General features: G+C 44.7%; 1 protein-coding gene across 3 annotated transcripts in view; it reads right to left on the reverse strand.

Moving 5' to 3' along the window:
- LOC116948962 (aldo-keto reductase family 1 member A1) overlaps window positions 1-15202 on the reverse strand; it is a 45253-nt gene extending 30051 nt beyond the window's left edge. Inside the window, exons 1-3 of one of the 3 annotated variants that reach the window (XM_032966290.2) lie at window positions 14775-15202; window positions 14529-14675; window positions 13403-13501 (exon numbers count right to left, since the gene is read on the reverse strand). In XM_032966290.2, coding sequence (XP_032822181.1) covers window positions 13403-13492 — 90 coding nt within the window. In that variant the 5' untranslated portion in view covers window positions 13493-13501; window positions 14529-14675; window positions 14775-15202. Of the gene's footprint in view, window positions 1-13402; window positions 13502-14365; window positions 14492-14528 lie in introns of those variants that run through there. The other 2 variants (XM_032966289.2, XM_032966291.2) reach the window with 2 other exon arrangements.
- Between the last annotated feature and the right edge of the window lie 1112 nt (window positions 15203-16314).

The raw sequence follows: 16314 nt of genomic DNA on the forward strand, positions 1-16314 counted from the left end.
GGTCTTCAATGATTGCAATGGTATCAGGCACAGGTACTTTGGTGAACAAAGAAACTACATCGAAACTGACGAGATAATCATCTGGGGACATTGAGATGTATTAATTTGACGATACCAGGTGAGCTGAGTTAAGTACAGAAAAGGTGGTATTACCAGTGAATGGCTGTAAGGTCTCAGACAGATATCAGGTCAGTTTGTAGGTGGGTGAGCAATTTGTGGAGACGATGGGATGAAGGGGTGTACCTTCTTTATGGATTTTTCGTGAGCTGTATCTGCGGCAGCAGTTACATTGGGCAAACTAAGCGACATGTCTCGGACCGTGTCCGTGAACATAAGGCAGATTTGAAACATGGTAGGACCAATACCTCTGCCGTGGCTGATCATTATTTTAACACGGCTGGCTCACACGAAATTGATTGATCTAAGATTATGGTATTTTGTGCAAGCCTACTGGCTATTAACAAAGATTCGTTCATGAACCCATCCATATATACAGACACAGAGATCATTTCAACTGAGAGGAAGGTTATAGACCAGGCCTCATAAAATTTGAGACTTCTCAAAAATAAGTTTGGATATCTCAAAATCAAGTCAGTGGCGGTCTCAAAACTAACGAGGTTGCGCGAGGATGGTGAGCAAGGGCAAGGGCAAGAAGTCGACGCCGTTCCAGAAGTCGCACGCCCTGGAATACGCGCTGGAGATCGTCTCGACGGAGGCCAATGGCGACGTGACCGTCCGGTGCAAGTTCTGCCTGCATGAGGGCCGCGACGTCGTGGAGGTCGGCGTGGCGGGGTGCAAGCGCAAACAGCGCAACGACATCCAGTACTTCAGGAAGCCGTTCGCCGCGTTCAAGTATCACAGCCACCACGAGGGGCAGCACGCGTCCTCGTGGACGAAGTACAAGGACCTGTCGGTCGAGGAGAAGCAGCACTACTTCGACGGGCACGTCAAGCTCACCAACACGCTGCACCACCACATGAACCTGGCCACCGACACACTGCAGTTCTTCATCAGTGCCGCCATTGTCGAAACGATTGTCAGCGACCTGTTCTTTCGCGACGACGAGCAGCTCGAAGACATTGACGACGACCAGGGCGAGGAGAACGCAGCCGACGCGGTCCGCAAGAAGCTCGCCAAGAAGCAGAAGGAAAAGGCTAATGCGATGAAGCTGTTCGTTCAGGAGGACAAGGCCGTCTACACGGTGACGATCAAGGACGTGCTGCGGTTCGACCTCGCCATGGACTACATCGGCATCGGCCTGTCGTTCCGGCAGACGGCGGCGGCCATCCAGAAGGCCAAGGACCGGACCAAGACGGCGAAGCTCACTGGCATCAACGACGGCATCGTCGGGCAGTACACGCGCATCCTGGTCGCCGTCGCGCTGCAGCAGATCGCAGTCATCCTCGATGACGAGAGCGTTTGGGCCATGTTGTTGGCTGGCGACGGGATCACGCATCGCGGCCAATCGTTCTTCGACCTGCGCGTGCGAGTCTGCTATCGCGGCGAGCTGGTAAACTTGCATCTCGTCACGATTCCGATGTTCGAACGTCATTCCGCAGTCAACATCTTCAACATGATCGCCAAGTTCATGGACGCGCTCTACGTCAAGTGGCGCGCCAAGCTGATTGGCATGTCGTCGGACGGCGAGAACACCATGACGGGCCATCATGCAGGCGTCGTCACCCGCATCGTCACGTGCGCCGAGAACAACGTGCTGCGCATCTGGTGCGCGCCGCATCAGATGGACATTATCGTGAAGGCGGCGGCCGAGGGCATTGACGACAGCATCTGGGTCAAGCAGGCCTACACGTACTCAGTCTACCTGCGCGCGCAGGACAACCTGATCATCAAGATGAACGTCAAGTGCCCAAAGACGCCGCGATGGGTGCATCTCGGCCGCCTGATGACGTTCTACAAGTCGTACCGTCGCCTGATCATGGAGTACATCAAGGACAAACGCCCCAACATGCTGCCGACGGACCAGTGGTGGGTGATCACGTACTCGGTGTCGCCCGCCATACACTCGATCAACGTCACGCTCGTTGAGATGCAGGCCAAGTCGCTGCTGATTGCCCAGCAGGACGCACTTGTGCAGGCGCTGGTCGGATCGCTCATCAGCATGTTTAGCATCGAGATCATACAGCCGCGCAACGACGATGACGACAGCGAGGACGACGACTACGTGCACTACGAGTCACTGCGCATCCCGGTCGATATGATCGTGGAGCACATTGAGAACCAGGGCTCGTTCCCAAGGGATTGCTACGAGCGCCTGGAAGCAGCTGACCAGAAGGATGTGCTCACGCACGTCGCCATGTACGCGATGACGCTCGTCACGGGCCTGCAGTCGATCAAGGCCGAACGGGACGGCGCCAATCAGGCCCTGGAGAAGGATGCGCCATCTGTGCTGCCTGCGTAGCTGGTCAAGCTGCGCCATGGCACGTTCCTGAAGGAGGTGCTCGACCCCTACCGAGAGCATGTCTCTGAAGTCTGGACCGAGGAGAGCATCGATCAGATCGAGGCGGAGCACCGCGAGCTGGTAATGCTGTACAACTCGGACACGATCCTGCGCAACGCCATCGACAAGCACACCGTCAAGATGACCTTCAACGACGCCTGGGCCTGTGCCCCGGGTCGATTTGAGCGCCTGCGCTCGTTCTGCGGCGGCTTGGTGACCGTGTTTGCCAACACGACGTTGGTCGAGTTGGACTTTTCCATCCTCAAATGGGAGCTGGACGACAACAGCACTGCGCTGATGCACCTGTCACTGGAGGGCATATTCCAGGCCAAGCAGCGCGTCCTGCTGCAGACGCTTCTCGGCTGAAATACAACGACCTCCAAAAATAAACCGGGCGGCATCTCAAAACTAAGCTAGTTTTATTTCGATTTAAAGCTTTCGTGACTGCAATGATTCATCTTCTTTGGTTCTTTCGGTAAAGTCACGTAGAATGAGAATAAAATAATAAATTGATAAAATAAAATAACACAATAATATTCTCACGACGTTTCGGCCACAACACAAGCGGCCTTCATCAGGTGAAGGGAGCGAGACTGTCTGGTAGGACAGCGCTGGAGTGAGAGAGCCACGTTCAGATCACGGCTTTTAAGCTGTGTGAGAGGAACAAAGAGCCTTGACGAAGGAATTAGCATAAAATTTAGCATTGAAAAGGCTGAATGATTAGCTTGTGACTGGTCACAGAAATAGCTATGTTAAAAGTTAAAGCATACACATCCGCAGAGGCACCCATAGGTGAGAGACTCGATTAGTTGAGCCTTCTTATCCCGAAGTCTGTTGAATGATCTTAAGGATGTGTGGAATCCCTCCCCGTAGAGGCGGTTAAATTTCGATTTAAAGCTTTCGTGACTGCAATGATTCATCTTCTTTGGTTCTTTCGGTAAAGTCACGTAGAATGAGAATAAAATAATAAATTGATAAAATAAAATAACACAATAATATTCTCACGACGTTTCGGCCACAACACAAGTGGCCTTCATCAGGTGAAGGGAGCGAGACTGTCTGGTAGGACAGCGCTGGAGTGAGAGAGCCACGTTCAGATCACGGCTTTTAAGCTGTGTCTGTGACCAGTCACAAGCTAATCATTCAGCCTTTTCAATGCTAAATTTTATGCTAATTCCTTCGTCAAGGCTCTTTGTTCCTCTCACACAGCTTAAAAGCCGTGATCTGAACGTGGCTCTCTCACTCCAGCGCTGTCCTACCAGACAGTCTCGCTCCCTTCACCTGATGAAGGCCGCTTGTGTTGTGGCCGAAACGTCGTGAAAATATTATTGTGTTATTTTATTTTATCAATTTATTATTTTATTCTCATTCTACATGACTTTACTGAAAGAACCAAAGAAGATGAATCATTGCAGTCACGAAAGCTTTAAATCGAAATTTAACCGCCTCTACGGGGAGGGATTCCACACATCCTTAAGATCATTCAACAGACTTCGGGATAAGAAGGCTCAACTAATCGAGTCTCTCACCTATGGGTGCCTCTGCGGATGTGTATGCTTTAACTTTTAACATAGCTATTTCTGTGACCAGTCACAAGCTAATCATTCAGCCTTTTCAATGCTAAATTTTATGCTAATTCCTTCGTCAAGGCTCTTTGTTCCTCTCACACAGCTTAAAAGCCGTGATCTGAACGTGGCTCTCTCACTCCAGCGCTGTCCTACCAGACAGTCTCGCTCCCTTCACCTGATGAAGGCCGCTTGTGTTGTGGCCGAAACGTCGTGAGAATATTATTGTGTTATTTTATTTTATCAATTTATTATTTTATTCTCATTCTACGTGACTTTACCGAAAGAACCAAAGAAGATGAATCATTGCAGTCATGAAAGCTTTAAATCGAAATTTAACCGCCTCTACGGGGAGGGATTCCACACATCCTTAAGATCATTCAACAGACTTCGGGATAAGAAGGCTCAACTAATCGAGTCTCTCACCTATGGGTGCCTCTGCGGATGTGTATGCTTTAACTTTTAACATAGCTATTTCTGTGACCAGTCACAAGCTAATCATTCAGCCTTTTCAATGCTAAATTTTATGCTAATTCCTTCGTCAAGGCTCTTTGTTCCTCTCACACAGCTTAAAAGCCGTGATCTGAACGTGGCTCTCTCACTCCAGCGCTGTCCGACCAGACAGTCTCGCTCCCTTCACCTGATGAAGGCCGCTTGTGTTGTGGCCGAAACGTCGTGAGAATATTATTGTGTTATTTTATTTTATCAATTTATTATTTTATTCTCATTCTACGTGACTTTACCGAAAGAACCAAAGAAGATGAATCATTGCAGTCACGAAAGCTTTAAATCGAAATTTAACCGCCTCTACGGGGAGGGATTCCACACATCCTTAAGATCATTCAACAGACTTCGGGATAAGAAGGCTCAACTAATCGAGTCTCTCACCTATGGGTGCCTCTGCGGATGTGTATGCTTTAACTTTTAACATAGCTATTTCTGTGACCAGTCACAAGCTAATCATTCAGCCTTTTCAATGCTAAATTTTATGCTAATTCCTTCGTCAAGGCTCTTTGTTCCTCTCACACAGCTTAAAAGCCGTGATCTGAACGTGGCTCTCTCACTCCAGCGCTGTCCTACCAGACAGTCTCGCTCCCTTCACCTGATGAAGGCCGCTTGTGTTGTGGCCGAAACGTCGTGAGAATATTATTGTGTTATTTTATTTTATCAATTTATTATTTTATTCTCATTCTACATGACTTTACCGAAAGAACCAAAGAAGATGAATCATTGCAGTCACGAAAGCTTTAAATCGAAATTTAACCGCCTCTACGGGGAGGGATTCCACACATCCTTAAGATCATTCAACAGACTTCGGGATAAGAAGGCTCAACTAATCGAGTCTCTCACCTATGGGTGCCTCTGCGGATGTGTATGCTTTAACTTTTAACATAGCTATTTCTGTGACCAGTCACAAGCTAATCATTCAGCCTTTTCAATGCTAAATTTTATGCTAATTCCTTCGTCAAGGCTCTTTGTTCCTCTCACACAGCTTAAAAGCCGTGATCTGAACGTGGCTCTCTCACTCCAGCGCTGTCCTACCAGACAGTCTCGCTCCCTTCACCTGATGAAGGCCGCTTCTGTTGTGGCCGAAACGTCGTGAGAATATTATTGTGTTATTTTATTTTATCAATTTATTATTTTATTCTCATTCTACGTGACTTTACCGAAAGAACCAAAGAAGATGAATCATTGCAGTCATGAAAGCTTTAAATCGAAATTTAACCGCCTCTACGGGGAGGGATTCCACACATCCTTAAGATCATTCAACAGACTTCGGGATAAGAAGGCTCAACTAATCGAGTCTCTCACCTATGGGTGCCTCTGCGGATGTGTATGCTTTAACTTTTAACATAGCTATTTCTGTGACCAGTCACAAGCTAATCATTCAGCCTTTTCAATGCTAAATTTTATGCTAATTCCTTCGTCAAGGCTCTTTGTTCCTCTCACACAGCTTAAAAGCCGTGATCTGAACGTGGCTCTCTCACTCCAGCGCTGTCCGACCAGACAGTCTCGCTCCCTTCACCTGATGAAGGCCGCTTGTGTTGTGGCCGAAACGTCGTGAGAATATTATTGTGTTATTTTATTTTATCAATTTATTATTTTATTCTCATTCTACGTGACTTTACCGAAAGAACCAAAGAAGATGAATCATTGCAGTCACGAAAGCTTTAAATCGAAATTTAACCGCCTCTACGGGGAGGGATTCCACACATCCTTAAGATCATTCAACAGACTTCGGGATAAGAAGGCTCAACTAATCGAGTCTCTCACCTATGGGTGCCTCTGCGGATGTGTATGCTTTAACTTTTAACATAGCTATTTCTGTGACCAGTCACAAGCTAATCATTCAGCCTTTTCAATGCTAAATTTTATGCTAATTCCTTCGTCAAGGCTCTTTGTTCCTCTCACACAGCTTAAAAGCCGTGATCTGAACGTGGCTCTCTCACTCCAGCGCTGTCCTACCAGACAGTCTCGCTCCCTTCACCTGATGAAGGCCGCTTGTGTTGTGGCCGAAACGTCGTGAGAATATTATTGTGTTATTTTATTTTATCAATTTATTATTTTATTCTCATTCTACATGACTTTACCGAAAGAACCAAAGAAGATGAATCATTGCAGTCACGAAAGCTTTAAATCGAAATTTAACCGCCTCTACGGGGAGGGATTCCACACATCCTTAAGATCATTCAACAGACTTCGGGATAAGAAGGCTCAACTAATCGAGTCTCTCACCTATGGGTGCCTCTGCGGATGTGTATGCTTTAACTTTTAACATAGCTATTTCTGTGACCAGTCACAAGCTAATCATTCAGCCTTTTCAATGCTAAATTTTATGCTAATTCCTTCGTCAAGGCTCTTTGTTCCTCTCACACAGCTTAAAAGCCGTGATCTGAACGTGGCTCTCTCACTCCAGCGCTGTCCTACCAGACAGTCTCGCTCCCTTCACCTGATGAAGGCCGCTTCTGTTGTGGCCGAAACGTCGTGAGAATATTATTGTGTTATTTTATTTTATCAATTTATTATTTTATTCTCATTCTACGTGACTTTACCGAAAGAACCAAAGAAGATGAATCATTGCAGTCATGAAAGCTTTAAATCGAAATTTAACCGCCTCTACGGGGAGGGATTCCACACATCCTTAAGATCATTCAACAGACTTCGGGATAAGAAGGCTCAACTAATCGAGTCTCTCACCTATGGGTGCCTCTGCGGATGTGTATGCTTTAACTTTTAACATAGCTATTTCTGTGACCAGTCACAAGCTAATCATTCAGCCTTTTCAATGCTAAATTTTATGCTAATTCCTTCGTCAAGGCTCTTTGTTCCTCTCACACAGCTTAAAAGCCGTGATCTGAACGTGGCTCTCTCACTCCAGCGCTGTCCGACCAGACAGTCTCGCTCCCTTCACCTGATGAAGGCCGCTTGTGTTGTGGCCGAAACGTCGTGAGAATATTATTGTGTTATTTTATTTTATCAATTTATTATTTTATTCTCATTCTACGTGACTTTACCGAAAGAACCAAAGAAGATGAATCATTGCAGTCACGAAAGCTTTAAATCGAAATTTAACCGCCTCTACGGGGAGGGATTCCACACATCCTTAAGATCATTCAACAGACTTCGGGATAAGAAGGCTCAACTAATCGAGTCTCTCACCTATGGGTGCCTCTGCGGATGTGTATGCTTTAACTTTTAACATAGCTATTTCTGTGACCAGTCACAAGCTAATCATTCAGCCTTTTCAATGCTAAATTTTATGCTAATTCCTTCGTCAAGGCTCTTTGTTCCTCTCACACAGCTTAAAAGCCGTGATCTGAACGTGGCTCTCTCACTCCAGCGCTGTCCGACCAGACAGTCTCGCTCCCTTCACCTGATGAAGGCCGCTTGTGTTGTGGCCGAAACGTCGTGAGAATATTATTGTGTTATTTTATTTTATCAATTTATTATTTTATTCTCATTCTACGTGACTTTACCGAAAGAACCAAAGAAGATGAATCATTGCAGTCACGAAAGCTTTAAATCGAAATTTAACCGCCTCTACGGGGAGGGATTCCACACATCCTTAAGATCATTCAACAGACTTCGGGATAAGAAGGCTCAACTAATCGAGTCTCTCACCTATGGGTGCCTCTGCGGATGTGTATGCTTTAACTTTTAACATAGCTATTTCTGTGACCAGTCACAAGCTAATCATTCAGCCTTTTCAATGCTAAATTTTATGCTAATTCCTTCGTCAAGGCTCTTTGTTCCTCTCACACAGCTTAAAAGCCGTGATCTGAACGTGGCTCTCTCACTCCAGCGCTGTCCTACCAGACAGTCTCGCTCCCTTCACCTGATGAAGGCCGCTTGTGTTGTGGCCGAAACGTCGTTAGAATATTATTGTGTTATTTTATTTTATCAATTTATTATTTTATTCTCATTCTACGTGACTTTACCGAAAGAACCAAAGAAGATGAATCATTGCAGTCACGAAAGCTTTAAATCGAAATTTAACCGCCTCTACGGGGAGGGATTCCACACATCCTTAAGATCATTCAACAGACTTCGGGATAAGAAGGCTCAACTAATCGAGTCTCTCACCTATGGGTGCCTCTGCGGATGTGTATGCTTTAACTTTTAACATAGCTATTTCTGTGACCAGTCACAAGCTAATCATTCAGCCTTTTCAATGCTAAATTTTATGCTAATTCCTTCGTCAAGGCTCTTTGTTCCTCTCACACAGCTTAAAAGCCGTGATCTGAACGTGGCTCTCTCACTCCAGCGCTGTCCGACCAGACAGTCTCGCTCCCTTCACCTGATGAAGGCCGCTTGTGTTGTGGCCGAAACGTCGTGAGAATATTATTGTGTTATTTTATTTTATCAATTTATTATTTTATTCTCATTCTACGTGACTTTACCGAAAGAACCAAAGAAGATGAATCATTGCAGTCACGAAAGCTTTAAATCGAAATTTAACCGCCTCTACGGGGAGGGATTCCACACATCCTTAAGATCATTCAACAGACTTCGGGATAAGAAGGCTCAACTAATCGAGTCTCTCACCTATGGGTGCCTCTGCGGATGTGTATGCTTTAACTTTTAACATAGCTATTTCTGTGACCAGTCACAAGCTAATCATTCAGCCTTTTCAATGCTAAATTTTATGCTAATTCCTTCGTCAAGGCTCTTTGTTCCTCTCACACAGCTTAAAAGCCGTGATCTGAACGTGGCTCTCTCACTCCAGCGCTGTCCGACCAGACAGTCTCGCTCCCTTCACCTGATGAAGGCCGCTTGTGTTGTGGCCGAAACGTCGTGAGAATATTATTGTGTTATTTTATTTTATCAATTTATTATTTTATTCTCATTCTACGTGACTTTACCGAAAGAACCAAAGAAGATAAGCTAGTTTTGTTAAGTTTCAGTTTTCTCAAAACTTGTGAGGCCTGTTATAGACTCAGCAATATCGACCACTTTGGGTCATGACTTGATTTGTGTTTTCTTGTCAACCTCCACCGTCAACAGTGTGGGTGTGTGGAGCGAGGTGCAATGCTTTGATTGGTGTAGACCTACTGCCAGTGTTGGAGCTTTCTCCTACATTATCATTAGCTGCCCCGCCCATCTCTAAACCTTTGTAAACAGCTTGCCCTCAGAGGCTAACCTCCCTGTTCCTGATGACGACCGCTTGTGTTCTAATCGAAACGTCGTGATATTTTTTATTAACTTTATTTTTTATTGGTATTATTTTTTCTATCTACGTGACTTTACCGAAAGAACCATAGAATACAAACTGCAACTCGCAACTTTGCGATTGTGAACCACTTGCTCTACCGTTAAGACAACTGGCCTCTTGCTAAAAGTGTAATGAGCAACTTCCGCGACACGTCATGTAGAGGGTACTTCTTCTTTATTACTCACACCAGACACAATACAGGCCAACACTTGTTCTTCCTCACACTGAGTATAACTCTAGGTATTACGACCTCTACTGGCTACACACACAGCCGATAACTCGGCGTGGTCCCATCGCCCTCACTTGGCTACGCCGCTGGCTGGCGGCGTGACGATGACGGCAATGTAAACCACGCAGGAGATCTTCCACATGGCCGGTTGACGGAGAGAGATGTCGGCGAGAAGCGACGCAGCCAGAACCCAGGACCCCACACATGAACCCCGAGCCCCAGGTCTGCTCCCCAGGCGTGGCTAGGCCCCGCCTCCGGCCACGCCCTCTCGTGGAACCTTCGAGCAGGTTCCCAGAGTATCTCAGCTAACCCCACCTGTTACCTTTGCCCCAGATACACCTCCTCTGATTGGTTGGTACTTAACTGTGCCCATACCTTTGATTCCCTTTCCAGGCCAGCAGGTGTCACCCTGTCATTACACAGCATTAGAATATAATGAACAGATCTTATGCAGATTTCAACTACAGAACATTATTCCATTAAATATCCATGACCGACATTTATGGATTATAAAACTGTGCATTCAATTCAAATAGATAGCTTTTCCAACATATTTTACTGTATTACTTTAGTGTACTTTGTAGGTTGTAGCTGTACAAACTTGGAAAGAGTATGATTGTACAGTACTGCTGGCATACACACAAACATTTGGTGTTGTTAGATGGAGATTGCCAATGCATTTTAAATACTCTTAAACTAATCACATGCCAGACATAATTCAATTCCAATCCAAATCATTAATTCACTGGACAAACATCTCTCCTATAACATATTTAACATTTAAAGCACTGTGACATTGTATTAACTAATTCTGTCACATGGAAAGCAATGCAAATTTAGCTGATAATTACTTTTCTGCAATCATCAGTTATGGCTTCTGAGATATAAGGCATGTGTTCGTTCATGATTAAAATACTTCTGCTGTGGTTTTCACACCTGATGATTGAGAGAGATTTTTTTTAAATAGATACACTTTAAAAACATGTACCCAGACTTCTGCACATTTTTTGGGCTTTTTTGCCATTGCATGCATTGTTCCTAAAACAAGGACATTTAGGAGTTCTGTAAACTAAGACTTTAGAAACATTTCAGATTTTTTTTAAAAGAGCAATTGCAATAAACGAAATATTACTTAAAACGTAATACATACACACATTTGCCGCACAAGACAAGTTTGAAAATATTTAGTGTTTCACAGACTGACAACAGGCGGAGGTTTTCAGTGTAACCTGGCGATCACAGCAACAAATACGGTAAATGCTGCAAATGCATGACATACATGTACAGGTACAATTTTGCATGAATGTTCATGAATATACAAATAGTCATGAACATACTATGCACAAACAAGATGGTACATACTGTATGTCTTGTACGAACAGATGATTGTGGACAACAGCAGTCATGGTAGGAGGGCAGCAGATTACAAGAGTTTTATTGAACACACTTTTCATCAAGCTAAAGGGGTCACATACCAACAACAATGAATTCCTCTCTTTTGCCTGATCCCCAACCTGTTACAGAACCATTATAAACCATCCAAGATGTATTCTTACCACATCCCACCAGATGGTTATAGGTCTTCCCCTTAGTTTCTGACCTCTGTCTCAGCAAACCTACATGTGTCCAACCTGCACATATTGCCTAGCCATCAGAATCTCCTCTTTATAGGAATATAAAAAAAAATTATCACATGTTTTTCAAAAAATCCCAAGTTGCTTACCTTATCTTGCCATGACATTTCTCGCAAACTCTGCACTCAAAGGCCAAATAAAAATGTTCTATTTGCTTTGTCATATCCAACTGTCTAACAAATGCAGTAACACAAACATTCCATATACATAAACAACCCCCAGCTTTTAACACTCATGGTTACCTTTCAGTGTCTCTAAAGTATTATACAGTCGTTTATGTTGTACACCAACAACCCATGCTTATGATGGAATTCTGCCTCTTGACATTCTTTACAGTACAGTACACAAACCCCTCTACTCTCCCCCAACTCCAACTTCCTGCTGCCTCATGTGAAACAGGAGCTCCTTTACTCACCAACACACCTAACCTTACAGCCCTCGTATCCAGTCTCGTTGAATAAATGTACAGAAAGCTGAAATGTGTTATCCAATTATTTTTGACCTGATCCAGGTACCTGAGGTCACTGAGGTGAAACTGACTAATCGTGACTGCTGTGTTGCGTACCATCCCCTACCCCATCGACGATTTTCATGAACATAAAGTGGAGCACGACATCATCAAAGGTGGGCGGCAAAATTAAGTGTCGCAAGTGTCATCAAATCATTCTGAAGCCTCTACCTGTAAATACAGATGTTTCATCTTACAAGTTCTGAAGCGTCATCTTACCTTTAGCTCTTATAGCTATCCAAACAGCATACTTTGTTTTCTTAAATAAACTAAGCCAATTAAAAGCTCTTACCCATATAATAATATTTATACGAGCTTATTGTTATAAAAAAGGTACTCCAAGACACCTCGCAGTAATGCAGATTCTTCAAGCAACTTCTACACCACACTCCTCTACTGATGATACAAATTCACCAAGGCCATTCATTCAACCAACATCCACGTTAGACACTCATCATAAACCAGACCCTCAATGAAACGTACTTAGGTAAAGGCACGTTTTGATGCCTGACGTAAAGGTTATATGTGTGTGACAGAGGTTCTAATGGAAGACGGCTCGTTCATTTCGGAGAAAATTTCACAAACACTTTATCATTGGCAAAGGCCAGATGGGTTTGCGTAGACTGCCAGGAAATAAAAGGTAAAAAAAGACTGCAGTGCCTGGTTATGATAAGATGTAATGTTTTATGTAAAATATGCAGGTGCAAGCTCAAGACTGTGCTTACACATTAGTAGAATATTTCAAAGTAGTTGCCTAACAATAAAAATATAACCTGCTCAAAACACACAATGTATCGTTTTTTTCTCTTAAAAGCATGGATGGCTACGTACGGTTGCGAAAGAAGTTTAACATACATGCATATGGAGAAAAAGAATGGGAAATTTAGACATACTGTTGAAAGTGGCAGGTGGCTTTGCTATTTTTCCTTGAAGGAAAGTTCTGCAAAAGGGCAGAGCAAAATGACTGGCAAAGTGGGCACGGCTCAAGATAATCAGCAGCAACGAGGAGCACCAGAAGGAGGGGGAATTATTGGCACAAGATGTCAGGGATGGAAGGGTAATGAGAGGGGAGGGAAGAGTGTGAGAGAGAAGGAGCGAGTAGGAGCGAGCCGGACGAAGCGGCTTCTGTTTTGACAGGGGGCGGGTCGAAGGGAGGGATTCTGAGTGGGAGTGGCCACGTATAAGTCACGTGATTGCAGGCTTGAGTTTAGATACTGCATTGAGATTAACTAATATGTTATACAAACTTAATCTAAAGAGTTCAGTTCAATGTGGATGTCTGATGCATGACTCACCTTGCCTGGCTCACTCTTCCACGTCCCCAAACCGATCATGGGCATCTTAACACCATTGCAGAGCGTGATAGCCTCACCAACTTTCGCCATTACTGCAATCTGGCCACGTGCGGACAACGCAGTACATTAAATCATATGTTGTACACAATATACTGTAGAATTCGGAAAAGTATATAAATGACCACGTATTTGTATGTGACCCAAGTCAAAGGCACCAGTGTGAATTTCTTCGAAAATTGGTTATGGTTTTTGTATAATATACTTTGGTTGAGAGCTTTTTGTACACGTTTCTGTGCTTCTTTAAACTTCTCAGATATGACGAGATGAGGCGTAGTCCCGCTAATTTGGTCAAATACATAACATATAAGTGAGAGACACAGCATAGACACAGAGAGAGAGACACAACATAGACACTCTGTGTCTCTCTCTGCTCGTGTGTCTGTCTGTGTCTCCGTATCTGTGTTTTGTCTCTCTCAAATTGAGTTCTACCTTGTGTTGCAACCGAAACGTCGTATTCTATTACTTAATTTATTTTCTTTCTACGTGACTTTACCGAACGAACCAACGTGCAATTCCTGCGGTCACGAAACCTTCAAATCATATATAAATATATAAACCAGCACGCTGCGTCGTTGTGCAAATGACATAACTTCATGTAATAATAAAGTGTATACCGAACAGAAACGCGACTGTGCACGACTTTGTTGAGCTTGAATCTTGAATCTGTTACATGCCTGGTGCCTGTGCAATGTTGACACCGCGCTGTGTAATTGCAAGCGCATGCGACGTTGCGCAACGAGCACGCAAATCGCTCACAACGAGGTGTCGTTTTCCAACCAGCCCCGGCTAAAACATCCCTCGAGGCATCTCTGCGAACAGCCGGGGCTTGCTTTTTGTAATGTTGCGTTGAAGTTTTGTCTCGGGCATCACAGAGCAGGCCCAATGTGTCAAACCAGAGCCTACCGTGTTTCCTAGATCTCTCGCCCGCGTCGCTGCGCTCCTCTTCCCGCCGAACTCTAACCAGGCGGCGGCTGCGGCTACGGCGGCTGCGGCTACGGCTACGCGTATTGACACTAACAATGCCGTTCTCGCGACGTGTCGACGTTACTAAGGGAGCGCAACTTACTGCCTTTGTCTTCGCGTGATGCTGGGTTGTCGAGTCGTGTTCCAGAAGTAACTTTACGGGAGCGGGAAGCGTCGCGCTGCGTCTGCAGAAGCGGCAGGGGATGAATGACTCGGGCCGCCACCCGCCTCGTGCCTTGCAATTCTTAACCTAACGGAGGTTTATGCAACACTGTGTGGTTAATGTGTGAAAGAGCGTCCTTTTATACCAGAGGTAAAGTGTCTCAGTGCACCCGACAATTAGAATTACTTTAATAATGCTGCTTTAACCGAGCAGTAAAATCTGCGTGTGCGGTGGCGAGGAATGTGGAGAGTTTCGACGCTCCTCTCTCTGTACGTTGTTGCAGATAGTTCGTCATTAACAGTGAAGCCTAAGATGTGCCTTTGCTCTGGTCTGTGAAGGAGTCATGCTATGACGAAGGCCCATTGCTCGAAACGTCGCCTATTGCATTTTAGTTTATTTTAAGGCCACAGTGTTATTGATGAATCCGTTGAGTTGTTTCTAAAGGATGAATATATTGACGCTAAGAAGCACAAGTGGTCCTTTAGCTTGGCTCAGTTGTTAACAATGAACTCTCAGAAGATCAAGGAATGTCAAGTCTGGCTCGTGCATAACCACTCCAACATGAGCATGCCAAGTAGGATCGCCACCTCTTGCACAGACCGAATCGGCAAACAGTTCTCAGTCATTCTATGTCTATACAAATGGATACATCATAGTCGACGGGCAGTTCGCCAAGTGTGAGGTTAAAATGTGGGTCCTCCCATCTCTTTGCAAGGCGTGCGGTCAGCGTGGAAGAGTAGGCCAATTCCCTCTCGAGCTCCTTACCAGTTGAGGCCTTTCCATCCGCAGTGGTGTGCGCAAGCGAGCAATTCTGGGGATGCAACTTTTTGACCTTTCAACTGAGAAATTAGAGCAAAATATGTCAGATATGGTGACTTACGCCCCACCGTGCCGATTGCAAGTTCCCACCTCCCAGTCAGTGCATTAATTACCATAATTTCACTGGAAACGAACACTCTACCAGTTCATGATGTTTGGAACCGGTAATCCATTCTCAAAACGATTATTGGTTACCGTTTAACTTCTCTAATCAAAACGGTTACAGTATACTGAAATAAAAGTTCAACACAATACCGGTACCAGAACTCAGTACAAATCAATTACTGCCATCTGCATCAGATGCAAATTCCCAGTCTGTCCAGGTCAACTCCAGACAAGTGACAGCTCCTAACCCTAATCAGGTCCCATTGTTTCAGACTTGGGGAGTAATAAAGACCTATAAAATTTCTCAGGGTGTCATAGCTTATTTGGACAGTTGCGAAAGAACATCGTTGGTGAACATGTCCCTACATTTACATTGGAAATTAAGATAGATTTTTTTTTAAACCCATAAAGTTCGTGCATCCGACTCCTGGAATGAAGTCTGAGTGTCATAAGCATCTATTAACTCACTATTGGTAATACAGTGTAATAAAAATGTATGTTGACATTCTTTTGTACCGTGCTGATCGGAGATGCGGGGAAAGGATAACAAGCTAAACACAACACTTAGTTTTTGTTCATAATAATAACAATAACCGTATCCGACTGGCCAGCGATGGCACCCGGCTCATAGTACTCGTTGGACACAAAAGGACTCGTGGACTGTGTCCTCACTCGATTACTGCACGGCGCTGCGATCACTTTTGATATGCGGTATTGCATTGTGTTAAATACGTAATGCCAGTTCTCAATGCTGCGATTTTCCATCGGTTCTCTCTGTCCTCTAACTTTCGTCCACATCTCA

This window comes from Petromyzon marinus, chromosome 35 (genome assembly GCF_048934315.1).
Source record: "Petromyzon marinus isolate PM22_M1 ecotype Great Lakes invasive population chromosome 35, UKy_Petmar_22M1.pri1.0, whole genome shotgun sequence".
NCBI classification, from domain to species: domain Eukaryota; kingdom Metazoa; phylum Chordata; class Hyperoartia; order Petromyzontiformes; family Petromyzontidae; genus Petromyzon; species Petromyzon marinus.